The sequence below is a fragment of the Pogona vitticeps genome, chromosome 2 (genome assembly GCF_051106095.1).
Source record: "Pogona vitticeps strain Pit_001003342236 chromosome 2, PviZW2.1, whole genome shotgun sequence".
NCBI classification, from domain to species: domain Eukaryota; kingdom Metazoa; phylum Chordata; class Lepidosauria; order Squamata; family Agamidae; genus Pogona; species Pogona vitticeps.
In genome coordinates, this window is record NC_135784.1 from 180,390,858 (window position 1) to 180,405,592 (window position 14,735).

The following is a 14,735-nucleotide window of genomic DNA, read 5'->3' on the forward strand; positions in this document are numbered from 1 at the left end:
ATACGCACTGTAGAAATCAACTTTTTTTAATTAATGCAATCACCAATAATTTACAACCGAAAGAACAATCCATGAAGCTGAGCTTGGTGCTACTCCTCTAAGGCTCCTCTGCTCCTCCTAAAGCTACAAATGGCTTTTAAAGGAGGTGCTTCATGAAAGAGGAGAGACCTCTACCCCAGCCAAATGGCTTTTTAAACAACCCACTTTCCTTTTGGACCAGCTGCTCAGTCTGACCAAAAAGCGGTGTGAGTTCAAGAACAGGCAGAACTATCCCAATAAATAATTCAAGTTACTATCTTCTTCAGATCAAACAGTGCTAAGCAATTTACCTGCTTGTAGGAAATAGCTTTAAAAGTAATCACACCTTCAGATGACAGGAAGAAATGAGCCATCAACAAGTGAAGAGATTGTGTTCTGGGGATCACTGTGCTAGAATAGAAAGTGAGGGCACACTGATCCAGAACATCAGCATGCTGCACTTTCATGCCTAGAATCTACAGTGGACAGAAGAAAGCCATTCTGCCACCTCATGAGGCGGCTTCAGGGCTGGCACTGGAATTGTTATCCTGAGGGGAGGCACTGGCCCCACGAGGTGTCACTTCAATAATACGAGGTTTGTCAATGATGCGGGCCGTCTGGTTGCCCTTCTCCACAATGCCAATGATCCAGGCTTGATGTCCTTCTCCGTATTTAGGAGACTTGATTTCAGCACAAAAGCGAGCAGCCTGTTCCCGAGGTAAACAGATCAGCAGGCCACCTATCAGAAAAAGAGAGCAAGCGGCTCACAGATGTAAAGTAACTCCCAATAGTTTCATTTACTGTAGCCTATGAGGAGGGAATGCGAACTGCCAATTTGTAGGAGGTAGTCTACTTTTTTACTAATATCCAAAGAAATCTTAAAAACAAATACTTGGAATTAAATAATCTTGAGTCCAGGAATTTGTTTTTAGTACAACTACTGGTCAGAGTGCATAATTAACCAACAATCATTATGGTAAGGGCCTTCATTTGAGCATTACAATGGAGGACTCAGTATACCACCTTGTCTTGCTATTTTGTTACTAAGTCACAAACCAATGAACAACTGCTAATAACCCAGAGATACAGTGACAGATGCCAACCTGTCCCCTCCCTTAGTCTCTCTTACCAGATGTTTCTGGGGATGTTCCTTGCAGGAGCCTAGACCGGTTGCCACATGCTTTGCTGATGGCAGCCATCTTGGCTATGATGGGCAGGTTGTGGATGACAAATGACACCTCACTGCGCTGCTGCTTGGCCAAGTTCTGTGCATGGCCCAGAATTCCAAAGCCCGTAATGTCTGTGGCTGCATGAGCATTGAAAGTGTGCATCAGACTGGCCGCTGGAAGAAAAAGAACATTTAGAGGCACATGTGATGGCAGAGTAATAGCCAGTTCTGCATATAGCAGTTCTCAGCTAACTATGACCCAGTGTAAAACTGACACAGTAACAATCATTCTTGTAGTGTCAATTCCTGCTATTCAGGAGGCAGGTGGGAGCAGTGTAGGTTTGTGAATGTGTTACAAACTATGGATATTTTAGATCTTATTTGGGCTTAGGGAGTGTCATTTGCATGATTCCAAACAAACTGCAAATGTCTGCAGAAATCAGTTCTGTTTAATCACTTATGCTTTTTGTAGCTCAATGCAGATTTATCAAATAATTCTGCCACAGAATTTCAAACACTTGAGCTTCATGACTCATCCCAGCAATAAGTTTTACTGGGAAGGGATAGAAGTTGGGTAATGTCTGGAAATGAGACAAGCCTAATATATGCAAGTATACACAAGACTGCTGTTGCTTCATACTTTTAAACACAAATTCTTCTCTGGGGAGGACAAAGTGGTGAGTTTCTAATTTAGGAAGCTCCGTTCAATACACTGGCCCTTTATAGAAGTGGAATACAAATGCTATAAGCCTCAGGAGAAGTACATGCACAGTAAGTGTGGACAATTAAGATAACATGTTATTAAAAATATTCCTTTCCCACCTCTTGGAAGGTAGCTCAGTTCACCCCAAAATACTCAAAAATAGATTTAGTATTCTAACATACTTTAGCTGTTTTAAAAACAAGCATAGCATCTTTGTCACAACAGCATCAGTCATGAGTTCCAAACGACATACATGTCAAACCTCAACCTACCTGTTCTGTTTAGCATGGCCATACTAAACATGGCTTCTTGATAGGCTAGTTCAACATCTTCTCTGGAAACCACCAGCTTGATCTTGTTCCACCGTTCTGGCTAGAACAGAAGTAACAAGAGTTTGGAAATGAGGTTCTCTGCTCCTCAGCAGCAAATTCTGTGACTTCTGTCCCACACAAGTTAGCACAGAACACTGATAAGATTTCCAAGACAAGGCCATTGTGAGTCAAGTTACTTTTGCTCTACATCCTATTTTCTGTGTCTTGATAAGTTTCATTTGCATTAGATAATACAGGCACAAAGAATATTCTAAATCTATTTTACAGCCCAAGGTCTATATTAAGCTTAGACCTATTTTAGTGCCAATACTTTCTTGCTTGTCTCCCTTTATATATACGAGACCTCTCCCTTTGTCCTCCCAGCATATGAAGGAACTCAAAAGGACTGTCCCACCTGACATTCCCCACAGGCAAGGACTTACATTATCCAGCCACTGGTGAGCATTCACAGCCACTTGAGTCCCTAGTGGTTTGGTCAGTACAAGGACATCCCCTGGAACTGCACTGTCTGGCCTAGAATAAAATAAAAAGGATCTCAAGGCTCAAGTTCTTATTAAATTATATATCCACCACTCTGAAGCAAAATTATCAGGACAGCTCCTAACGAGATATAAGACAGTTTAAATTCTACAACAATAGGAATAGGCACAATGTTGCTTAAGAGTACTATAAAAAGAAATGGTTTAAAAGGTTAAATTTTAAGGTAGTTTAAAGGTCCTCTGGAAATAACACTATGACCACTGGCAAAATAAAATGAAGTTACAACAGCAATTTTATGTCAGGCTTAGAATATTAGGATTTCATTCAATACCCATGAAAAATAATTTGTGATGGAATTTGCTAGGCCTAATAAACATTTTCCTATGCATCTGGTGTCACATTCCTAGGGGATTCAGCAGGCAAAAGTCCAAGAAGCCAGTCCAGTATCAGAAGTCCAGGAGATACAAAACAGATGCCAAATTGTCAAAGCCAAAACTAACAACCGTAGTCAGAAGTCAGAGTCCAAAAGCCAAGGGTCAAGAGAACAAGGTTCAAGATAAGCAGGAGCGTGGAGAGCCAGAGAATTGACTTGTTGCTTCCACAAGCTTTCTCTGCCTGCTCTGGCTACTGGGAGAGGAGAATCTGGCGGTGATTCTAATTGCCCAGCATTTTCCTCGGCTGTAATTAACCACTCTGGTTCCAGATTTTCTTCGGCTGAATGCATGACATCTGGAAATATCTAGCCTTATTGTGATTATACCTTCCTGTTCCCCACCACCAAGTTGCTGTATCAAAACTCAGCCTAGAATCAGTTCCATCCAAGAGTGTGTGAAGCTGGGTGGCTAGGCAGAAAATGTCAGCCACCACATTTTCCATTCCAAGACACATTTCGTCAGAAAATAACTAAATCATAACTTCATTTAAGACACTTGGGAATACCTCTCTTTCTCAGAGAGGCTCTCTTTGACATGCTCCTTGTTGAAGGCATAAGTCAAAAGAAGCAAGGGCCAACATAAACATAGTCGTCTGGACATGTCTAAAGCATGCCCACATCCTCAATCCTAGTAACTGAAAGTATTCGACACAATCACACCAGACTCTGTTTTGGACACCTATCCTACTTTGGTTGATTTTCTGTAAACACAGCATCAGGAGGATGGAAGCAATTCTGTCAAGGTGTCTGGCAAGCAAACCACAGTACATTTACAGGGGTTATCTTTCATCTCCTGCTAGGCCAAAAATACCTGACCAAGCTACCAAGAGGCACAGTGAGTGCCCAACAGTAATAGAAAATACCTGCTTTTACACAGCAGCTGAGGCTGCCTAGAAAGCAAGGGTGGCAACAGTGAGAGAATCCTTCAGGCTCCTCAGGAACCCCTCATATTCCATTAGTCTCCAAGGGTGGAACATCCTACTAGGTCTCTCACCCCACCCCCCAAGCGGACAAGGCCACCGTAACTCTAAATTCCAGATGAAATTATATAACACGGGAATAGGTATAAAATCCATTACTTGAGATCAATAGCCTCATACCTATTTATTTATTTCATTCATATCCCGCCCATCTGGTCTGATCGACCACTCTGGGCGTAAAATGAGGACCAGAATACGTACATTGCTGCATGCACTAGGCCAATTATGTGTTGGAACACCCTCATGGCCATCAGGGCAGCCAGACTGTCCGAACACAGATGTTGCAACCCCTGCTCAAGACAATCATCCCTGGAATCTTTAACACCAAACCTCACATCACATCTGCTCAGGCAGAAAGAATGATGGTTCATCAATGGGATCCCAACTTCAGATACATATATTCAAAACTCTCTCACATACACACACGTGCACACGTGCACACACACACACACACACACACAGAGGAAGCATGGAAAGAGAATTGCTGTAATATAGACCATACAGCCACTTTAACCTTCTATGCTAGTGTTGATCCAGATATCAAGGCAGCACAGAAAGACTTAATTGCACCCATGCCTCAATAATATTGGTCAGTCCTGCTTCTTCACAGGGTGTGTATTACACACTATTCTCAAGAAAGTTTCCATCTGGACTATTAGCAAGGTTAGCTCCACTTATTTTCACTAGCATACTACATTATTTTCATTGTGACCATTCTTTTTGTCTCTACAGAGTCACCTTGTACATGATTTGGTAACCACAATGACTTTTGCAACAATACTCTTTATTATGGAACAAGAGCAAAAAAGACTTTTCAGCTCCCACACCCAAGTTTTGTCTTGTAAATTTTAAATTACATTAATTACATGTTAAATCTAGCTCAATGATGCTGTCTTCAACTCTAGTTTTTACCTCAGAGACATTTTAATTTAGCAAGCCTATATTGCCCAATAACTGTCAGTGTAATATAGTTAATCTTTCTGCAAACACATCTATGGCCCTGTACGTAAACTTCTTGAACTCCAACCTACTTGAGATCTTAGTACTCACATGATGAATTCATTTGGCTGGCAAACAACTGTTGCCACCCCGCCAACAATGATCCAAGGATTTAAGACTGTGTGCCCACCAGTTACTGAAGTTCCACCATCTTCTGCTGCATCTCGGAAGCCCTTGATTAGCAGCGGCATGATTTTCTCCCGCTCCTGAGTGAAAGAAACAACAAAGGCATCAGGGACCTGCTTGCAATAATTCTTGGACCTCTTTTGGAATACTCCCCCTTTCCTGCCTGTGTGCTCCACAGCAAAATGGAATCTACCAAATATTGGCTTTGTAAAGTGTGCTTGGCTATAAGGATTCAGTTCAATACTTAAAGAAGCTTAATTATGGTTTTATTTAATGCCCCAAACTGACATGCCATTGTTTAAAGTGGCCAACAAATAAGTGTTAAAAAATTTAAGCCACTTAAGTAAGTTTGCTTACTTTTTTCTTTGCAGGTGTATGAATTCAAAGCCTGTCATTTCAGGTTTTCCTCTACCATCCCAGGAGTCCCTACACCTTTTAATAAGTGGTGATGGGGAATGAAAGCAGACAAACAGCTCTGCTATCTTGGCTGATTGTTTTGAAGCTGAAACGAAGATCTGAGTTCAAAACTGATTTGGCATGATGTCTGAATTGAATCCAAATGTTTGATTTTTATCCCTGCAAACCGTCACACATTCAAATCCTAAAGGTATGCTTCATCCCAGAAAAATTGTACTTAATATACTGGTAATGTAGCAAAGCATACCCAGAATACATGTTGTTCTCTATTTAATATTTCTCCATTTAGCTCAGTGGTGTCTGCTCCAAACAGCAGCGGTTCCCCTTTGTCACATCCAGAGGACTTGCACTTCGTTTGCCACTTGATTTTTTTAAATGATAAGGCCAGGAATCAAACTTGGTATCTCTTTCCTTCACAGCATGTGTTCCATTGCTAAACAATGGTTCCCCTTCTTTTTAAGGCTTGCTAAAGTATCACTGCCTCCACTTCCCTACCTAGCTAAGCCTGAACAAGAAACTTCCAGAATGACAGCCTGAGACAGGCTAGTAATTCCCTTTATAACTCTCTATAATGTAATTACATACAGTTCATCATATAAAGTGCATATAAAAACATTCAAGGTTCAAAACATTCAAGTTTTGATGCTATTTTTTAAAAAAGCTATTTTAAAATAAACAATTATTTATGGCATCTCTCACCTCCTCAGTCATTTTTTGGCTGATGCTCAGTAGCATAAGCATGTTGTCACACTCTGTGATGCCCATGGCATAGAGATCACTCAGAACGTTGGCACAGGCAATGCGGCCCTAAATTAGACACAAGCAGCAATAGGCATTCAATACTGGTGAAAGTGACAAGCAAGCCAACTGTCCCCATGAGCCTGACACGGCAGACCTATAGATACTGAGCACAAATGTATCATGTTCCATCACAGACACAGCTCAATTCCTTCTAATGAATCCACAGCCCTCACCGTCTGTTGGTACCCACTGTCTCCCTGAACTCACCATCATGTAGGGGTCTTCCACCAGTGGATAAAAGAAGTCTGTAGTTTGTACAAGGGACAGCCCACCATGCCTCAAAGGGATTACACAGGAGTCCATTCCAACACCTAGGGAGGATACAAAATGCAAACACTGCAGCATCTCTTGGAAGTACTTCTGCAAGCAATTTAAACTGTTCCATTGAAAGAGTTGTCTCTTCAGATCATATCTATAGATACAGTAAAACTGAGAATAACTAAGGGAACAGAATGTACAGGAAGCGATCAGGTTTGTAGTTTACTTTTGTGCTTTAGAGTTATCAAGTACTGTAGTTCATTGCAATGCTTCTAAGCCGCTCCAGTAGACTTTGTCTAGGGGGGGCGGGGCGGGGTAAAAATCCAATAAAAGTAAAGTAAAATTCTAACGGCCATACCTTAACTGTTATAGCAACTTAGTAAAGTCGCACAAAGAATTTATGTTAAAGGACAAATTTTAAATCCAGTCCTATTTGTAGTAGCCTAATACCACACTACAGAGACTTGTTTACATTTTTTTAAAGTTCAAGACTTATCAACCGGAAAAGTCACACACCAGGGAACAGACCCAATTCTTAACATTTCCTTCCGACTGACAGGTTTGCTCCTCGCCAGTGGGGTTCAGCAGGATACCTCTATAAAACGCTTTCTTCCTTGCAGGATGCGTTGTTTTCAAAGAAGTGACCACTCTCGGTCCCCGAGGGCAAAAAAAAAAGGGGGGTTTCCGACGTGCTCCCTCTTCCCAGCCTTTCCGCCCCCTCAACCTCAAGCCGCGCCGTGCTTGCCGCCTTTCCTCCCGCCCGGACTCCGCTTGCCTTCTCCCTCCGTGGCTTCTTTCTACCCCCGGGGAACCCACCCGCGCCTCCCCGTCCCTCCCGGCCGTCTCACCGAGGGTAGGAGGGGTCCCCACCCCGGGCTCCCCGGCCGAGCCCGAGCGAGGCGCGCCGAGTCCCTCCAGGAGCCTGAGCAGCGTCTCCTGGGGGACTTTGCAGCCTCATCCGCGCAGCTCCCCGTAGCTGGTGAGCCTCCAGCCGGGGCTTAAACCGACCGCCTCGGGATCGAAGGGCCGGTAGCCCGGCGGACCCGGCGGTGGTGGCGCCGGCGCCGGAGCGGGGCTCGGGACCGCCGTCGCCAAGCAAGGCAGGCTCTCGGACGCGGAACCTGCCACCGCCGCCATGATGGCTTCCAGAACAGCCGCTGCCGCCTGTCCTCCCGCGAGACCTGAAGGCCGCGAGGCCGCCCAACGACCGCCAGGGCCGCCCCTGCTAGTGACGTCAAGGGGGCGGGGCGTACTATTCGCCTATGCGCCAAAAGGGGGCGGCAACGCCCCCTTCTCCTTCTTCGTCCAGAGAGCGGAGATTCCCCTGAGGAGGGACAGTTCTAAAGCAGAGAAAGGGAGAGGGTTACCAAGTTGTTTTTCCTCAAGTCGCTTCCAACTTAACGCGACCCCCTCTAAACGAGTGGCCTCCAAAGTCCACAACAGTTCTGCTCCTCTTTTGTAAACTCAAACTGTGGCTTCCTCTATGGGATCAATCCATGTCACAGTGGGTGTTCCTCTTTTCCTGCTGCCTTCACCTCTTCCAAGCATTATTCTTTTCTAGCTTGTCTTTTTTTTCTTATGAGGAATCCAAAGTACTAGAGACTGGGTTTTACCATCTTTGCTTTGAGAAAAAGTTCAGGCTTCTTTTGCTCTAGGCTGGGTGTGAAGGTTCGAGGCCTGGCTCCACTTTTTCTTCGAATTGACAGGCGTCCTTGGTTCAGAAATTGGAGTCACATTTATTGGATTATTTAACAAACAGCCTATATCTACAAACATATTCCAACCATTGTCTCCCTCTAACAACAGGTTAGGAGGGGGCTTCTGGTCTTCAATTTTTAATGGATTAGTCTCCTGGGTATTCCAGGGACCTGGCCAGTCCAGGGTACAGTCTGCGTTTAATAATTGTCCATTCTCCCCCTCCAATAGGGGTACTGTGTCTTCATCCCGGTCATCTGTCCAGATCAGGTCTCGGGAGGAGGCATTCTCTGGCCAAAGTCTCCTGAATGACCTATCTGCTGCTGTTGCATCATCCGCCATTCCAATCTCCCTCTCCTTTCCCTCTCAACCTCTTTTTCCTCCTTCAACTTCTTCCTCCACTCCTTCGCCTCACGCTCCCCACAATAAGAGGGCTTAAGTGTAAGCTCACTTCTTCGGGCATCTGCCTCTTCTCTTGGGACCCTCAGCTTCTCCACCTTCCCAGTCCATGGGTCCTCTAGCCCAGTGGTTCTTAACGTGGGCGATAATGCCCCCCAGGGGCCGATTTCATTTTTCAGGGGGGCGTTAGAACGAAAAGGGGCGGCGTGGGGGCGCTGGAGCAGAAGGGGGCGGTAGGGGGGCGCTGGAGCAAGCCAAACCTGTGAAGATGGCTGCAGCCTTTTTACAGTGTGCATGAATATATATTTTCCTCTAATCTTAATTTAGTTTCAGAGTTTTCGTCTTGAAATTTTTAGTTTCTGCATTGCGGTTTGTTTTTATGCCCTTTTTATATTTCTTTTTGTGTCTTAAAATTCGCTTGCAACTAAATCATTAAATGTTACTTTTGGGGGGCATTTCATTTTCTTGGAATTGAATTTTGTTTTCAGGGGTCATTGGATTTAAGTGTCTTAAATAAATAAATAAATAAATAAATAAATAAATAAATAAATAAATAAATAAGATATCATCACCGCAGGGAGGGGGGCGATGATAACTTCCTCAATGGCTCAAGGGGGCGTTTCTTTCAAAAAGGTTAAGAACCACTGCTCTAGCCATATCCACTCCCGACCATGAGGCAAGCTGTCCTTTCCCCTCTTTATATCACCCAGCCCTGCCTCTACTTCTACTCAGGGCTGTAGTTCTTTTCCCACCAAAATATTCCCGCCTTCTCCAACAGACATTCCTCTCAATTCCTCCTCCACACTCCCCGGGCATTGCTCAGGTGGTCTAATCTTCCTGGGAGGGGGAATGGGTGGTGCTTGCACCTCCTTGTAGGCAGAGAGCAGGAGGGACGGCAGTCCCGTGAGAGGGACCTTGCTCTCACCAACAGCCTCCCATAGGGCTCACTTGTCTTTCTGGCAGTCCAGAGTACAGTGGACCCTCAACCTATGCAATTAATACATATTGGAACGGTTTCTGTAGGTCGAAAAGTCTGTAGGTCAAAAATTGAAAACCATTTAATCCGTAACCGGACCAAGAACCACCGCCACAAAATTTAATAAAATTAAACTTACCTTTCTGAAGCCTTCCAGGGGTCTCCCACCACCGCCATCGCTGCTGCCCAAGGCCTCCAAGAACTTCTCCACTGCTGCCGGAGGCCTCTTGGAGGTCCCTCGCTGCCGCCATCGCTGCTGCCGGAGGCCTCTTGGAGGTCCCCCGCTGACACAGGCTTTCCCAGGGTGGACCAGGCCTACCAGGGGAGGGCTTCCCCCAGTAGGCCCGGTCTACTGCTTGGGAAAGCCTGGCAGACCGGGCCTACCAGGGCAGGGCTTCCCCCAGTAGGCCCAGTCTACTCCCCAGCACTATCGGCGGTGTGTGGGGGATCTCTGAGCAGCCTCCCATGGTGGCGGGGAAGGCCTCTGGAGGTCCACCACCACCACCGCTGGAAGCTGAACCGTGCCAGGCAAGCCCAGCCATGCTCAGACTCTTGGACTTCCCCTACCATTGCCATTGCTGGGAGCCGAGCAGTGGTGGGGGAAGTCCAGGAGTCCAAGCACGGCCAGGATTGCCAGGCCAGGCGAGGCTCCTAGCAGCAGGGGGACGGACTTCCGGATGCCTTCCAGGGCTTCTCCGCCACCATGGGAGGCCTCTCGGAGGTCCCCGCTGCCGGCCTACGGACTGGAAGGGGGAGGCGGGGAAAGCGCTTTCCCCGCCTCCCCCTTCCGGTCCGTAGGTCAATTCTCTGGCCGCAAGTCAATTGGAAATCTTGCAGCTGGAGAAGTATGGACCTCGAAAAGTACGCACGTTGAGCCGTGCGTACGTCGAGGGTCCACTGTATGTGCAAAGCTCACCTGCAGTACATTTCAAATGAATCAATTCTTTTCCTGTCAGCCTTTCCTGCCCAGCTTTCACACTCATATATAATCATTAGGAACACAGTACCTAATAATAAAATAGGGGCATGGTGGCGCTATGGGCTAAACCGCAGAAGCCTGTGCTGCAGGGTCAGAAGACCAGCAGTCGTAAGATGGAATCCACGTGACGGGGTGGGCTCCTGTCGCTTGTCCCAGCTCCCGCCAACCTAGCGGTTCGAAAGCATGCAAATGCAAGTAGATAAATAGGGACCATCTTGGTGGTAAGGTAACAGCGTTCCGTGTCTAAGTCGGACTGGCCATGTGACCACGGAAGATTGTCTTCGGACAAAACGCTGGCTCTATGGCTTGGAAACAGGGATGAGCACCACCCCCTAGAGTCGAACACGACTGGCCAAAAATTGTCAACAGGAACCTTTACCTTTACCTTATCTAATAATAAGATTGAATCCATGCGATGGAGTGAGCTCCCGTCGCTTGTCCCAGCTCCTGCCAACCTAGCAGTTCAAAAGCATGTAAAAATGCACGTAGATAAATAGGCACCACCATGGTGGGAAGGTAACGGTGTTCTGTGCTTAGTCGCACTGGCCACGTGACCATGGAAGCTATCTACGGACAAAACGCTGGCTCTATGGCTTGGAAACAGGGATGAGCACCACGCCCTAGAGTTGGACACTACTGGACTAAATGTCAAGGGGAACTTTTACCTTACAAGAGTGTAGATGATCTTAGTCTTTGCCTCCAGTGATACACATCCTTACACTTGACGATCTTTTCTAATTCCTTCCCTTCCAAGTCTCAGTCTTCTGATTTCTTGTCTGCAGTCTCCCTTTGGATTGATGATTGAACTGAAGTATACAAAATCTTTAACCATTTCAATTTCTCCATTGTCAACATAAAAGTTTTGTTGGTTTTCTGTAGTTCTGTTTGTCTTATTAATATACAAATGCAGTCCAACTTTTGCAATTTCTTTTGCTTTAACCAGAAGTCATTTCATGTTATTGCTTTCTGCCAGTAATACAGTTGCGGTGTCCACCCTCGTGCCACTTGCTTGACCGTCAAGCCTCAGAGCACACGAAGGAAAACAATTCTCTCTTTTCACTGCTGCCACCAGGCGATCTCTAAATCGCCATTACTTCAGAAAGAGTCAGGTCCACACTTCAAGTTCTTTTAAATAAAACTTTGGTTTATTGATTACAGAGATTGATTCATAAATATCTTCTGTAGCTAATCACACCTCAGAATTTCCCAAACTACACACTCTATTACTCTGTCTGGCTTTTCTCTCCTGCCTGACTTTTACATTTCTCTTACTGACTCTCTGACTGACTCAGGCTCCGCCTCTTATAGCATCTCTCTTGGCTCCGCCTCTCAGCAACATTAATATGCACGAACCATTATATTACATAACAAACATAAACCATTACATGAACCATAGACCTACTAAATAGAGAACAGTACAGACCTCCCCCCTTAAATATGTTTGTTTGGGAGGGGAAACACATTATGCACAGTTGCATAACTTACATAACATTTAACAGTTCTATAGGTAACATCATTCAATATAACAATTTCCATTACTATTACTCTAAACATTTTAACAATTACATTTTATTAATATTCAATACGCAATAATATACTTTACCTTATCATTTACAATTTATTATTATTTTTAAGTAACAATACCAAACTTATAGAAATCACCATCAGGAAACTTATACATAAATAATTAAACAGTGAATCAAAGTCCCATTCAATTGGTAATAAAAGTCCTGGTATCATTCTTCACGTTTTAGTCCATCAATTCAATTTTTAATCTCATTTACAAATGTCCATTCCCCCTCCATCAGTCATTTGGCTTCCAAGGCACAATCTGAATCTCTTTTGCAAAGTCCACGTTTGCAAAGTCCAAGACAGGCTCACTCCCGCAGTCATCTGCAAGGCACCGCACCTCTCCAAGTCCGTATCTCGAAGCATCTGTAAAGAAGGCGGACTCATGGTGGTAACCAGGTGCGCTGAAAACTGGTCCAGATGTTACCGCCTCCATCAGCTGGACACATGACTGCTGGCACTCAGGAGTCCTTCTGTCGTCCACTGGCTCCTTCCTCCGCAACCTCTTCCGTCGTCTGGCAATCATCAACCACTCAGTTGTCCACAGGATGTCGTCTGCTGGTCGTTTTATGATGAACCCTGCTCTCTTTCTGGCTTGGGGTTTCACCATCTCATTTGGGGAAAGGATAGGCAGTTTCCTCTCCTCCGTCCGACCATCTCTGGATGCGTCCCTCTTTAAGACATCAGAGCGGATGCCTTTCTCCACATTCACATATTGTCCCACAGGTAATTTATCTGAATTGTTTTCCCTATGTGAGGGACCACTATCAATGGTCTCTTTAAGCTTCTCAGGTCTGTCGTGCAATCCCAAATGACTGGTTGGTTTTAGATGCACTGCACTTGTCATCTGATTCTGTTCCTTTATTCAGGGATATGTCAGGTAGGGGTTTGCTTTGCAAAGTTTTATGATCTACTTGATCTACCCCTGCCAAAAGCAATTTTCTCCCCTCTATTGGCTATTCCAACAAGGAGTGCCATTCAAACTCTTTCTCCATGTTTTTCTGCTGGTATGTTTCTTCCTTCCTGAAAAGAAGGGTCGCCATAAGTCAGATTTTTTAATATATGTATAATAGGAAAAAAATGAATAAATAGATGAAAGGCTGGCTGGCCACTCATTTTATTCATTCTAAAATGGCTCTAAGAGACAGGGTGTGCTGAGTGGGGCAGAACTGACACAATGATGATGGTTTCTGTGTCTCCAACTTTGGAATTTCAATAGACCTGAGTTGGTTCCACCATCCCTTGTCTGCACCGACCTGAGCTGGCCTTGGGTTTAAGAGAGAATGGATAAAAAGGAACCAAAGCAGCCATCCTGGTAGTGGTGGGAGAGAATGAGGCCACCCAGGGCTCAAGCCCTCACTCAGCCACACAAACTTCTTCGTGTGTTCCTTGCCAGCCAATCATTCATTCAACTTGGTGGTTGTTGTTGTTTAGTTGTTTAGTCGTGTCCGACTCTTCGTGGCCCCATGGACCAGAGCACGCCAGACCCTCCTGTCTTCCACTGCCTCCCGGAGTTGGGTCAAATTCATGTTGGTAGCTTCGATGATACTGTCCAACCATATCATCCTCTGTTGTCCCCTTCTCCTTCTCTTGCCTTCACACTTTCCCAACATCAGCGTCTTTTCCAAGGAGTCTTCTCTTCTCAGGAGATGGCCAAAGTATTGGAGCCTCATCTTCAGGATCTGTCCTTCCAGTGAACACTCAGGGCTGATTTCCTTTAGAATTGATAGGTTTGTTCTCTTTGCAGTCCAGGGGACTCTCAAGAGTCTCCTCCAGCACCAGAATTCAATAGCATCAATTCTTCGGCAGTCAGCCTTCTTTATGGTCAAGGTCTCACTTCCATACATCGCTACTGGAAAAACCATAGCTTTCACTATGCGGACCTTTGTCGGCAAGGTGATGTCTCTGCTTTTTAAGATGTTGTCGAGGTTTGTCATTGCTTTCCTCCCAAGAAGCAGGCGTCTTTTAATTTCGTGGCTGCTGTCACCATCTGCAGTCATCATGGAACCCAAGAAGGTAAACTCTGTCACTGCCTCAGTATCTTCCCCTTCTATTTGCCAGGCGGTGATGGGGCCAGTGGCCATGATTTTAGGGTTTTTAAAAAAAATTCAACTTGGGTTCCTCTGAGAGCAGAGGAGGAGAAAGGAGGATATTAAGCTCCTCGGAGCAGCAGCTGCAATAATAAACAATTATACCCTAAGAAATGAAAGAAACGAGTTAAGAACTTAAAAGTGCATCTACGGGGGTCTATACAGGCGGAACGTGACGACCGCAATTCTATCGGCCATTCCCTCAGGTTGTGCATGATGCGAGCTTCTCAGAAGGTAAAAAACAGCCAAATGCAAGAATGAAAAACAGCCCGCATGTTGCCCGCTCGCCCGCCCGTCTCTCTGCTTCCTACG

General features: G+C 45.2%; 1 protein-coding gene across 1 annotated transcript; it reads right to left on the reverse strand.

Moving 5' to 3' along the window:
• Positions 1-5: 5 nt before the first annotated feature.
• LOC110089206 (selenide, water dikinase 2-like) lies at positions 6-7,904 on the reverse strand. Its single transcript, XM_072991490.2, has 8 exons — positions 7,564-7,904; positions 6,665-6,768; positions 6,356-6,463; positions 5,165-5,319; positions 2,644-2,734; positions 2,162-2,261; positions 1,148-1,360; positions 6-757 (listed from the first exon to the last, which is right to left on the reverse strand). The coding sequence occupies exons 1-8, from the start codon at positions 7,850-7,852 to the stop codon at positions 528-530; spliced, it is 1,290 nt and encodes a 429-aa protein (XP_072847591.1). The 5' UTR covers positions 7,853-7,904; the 3' UTR covers positions 6-527.
• Positions 7,905-14,735: the final 6,831 nt, after the last annotated feature.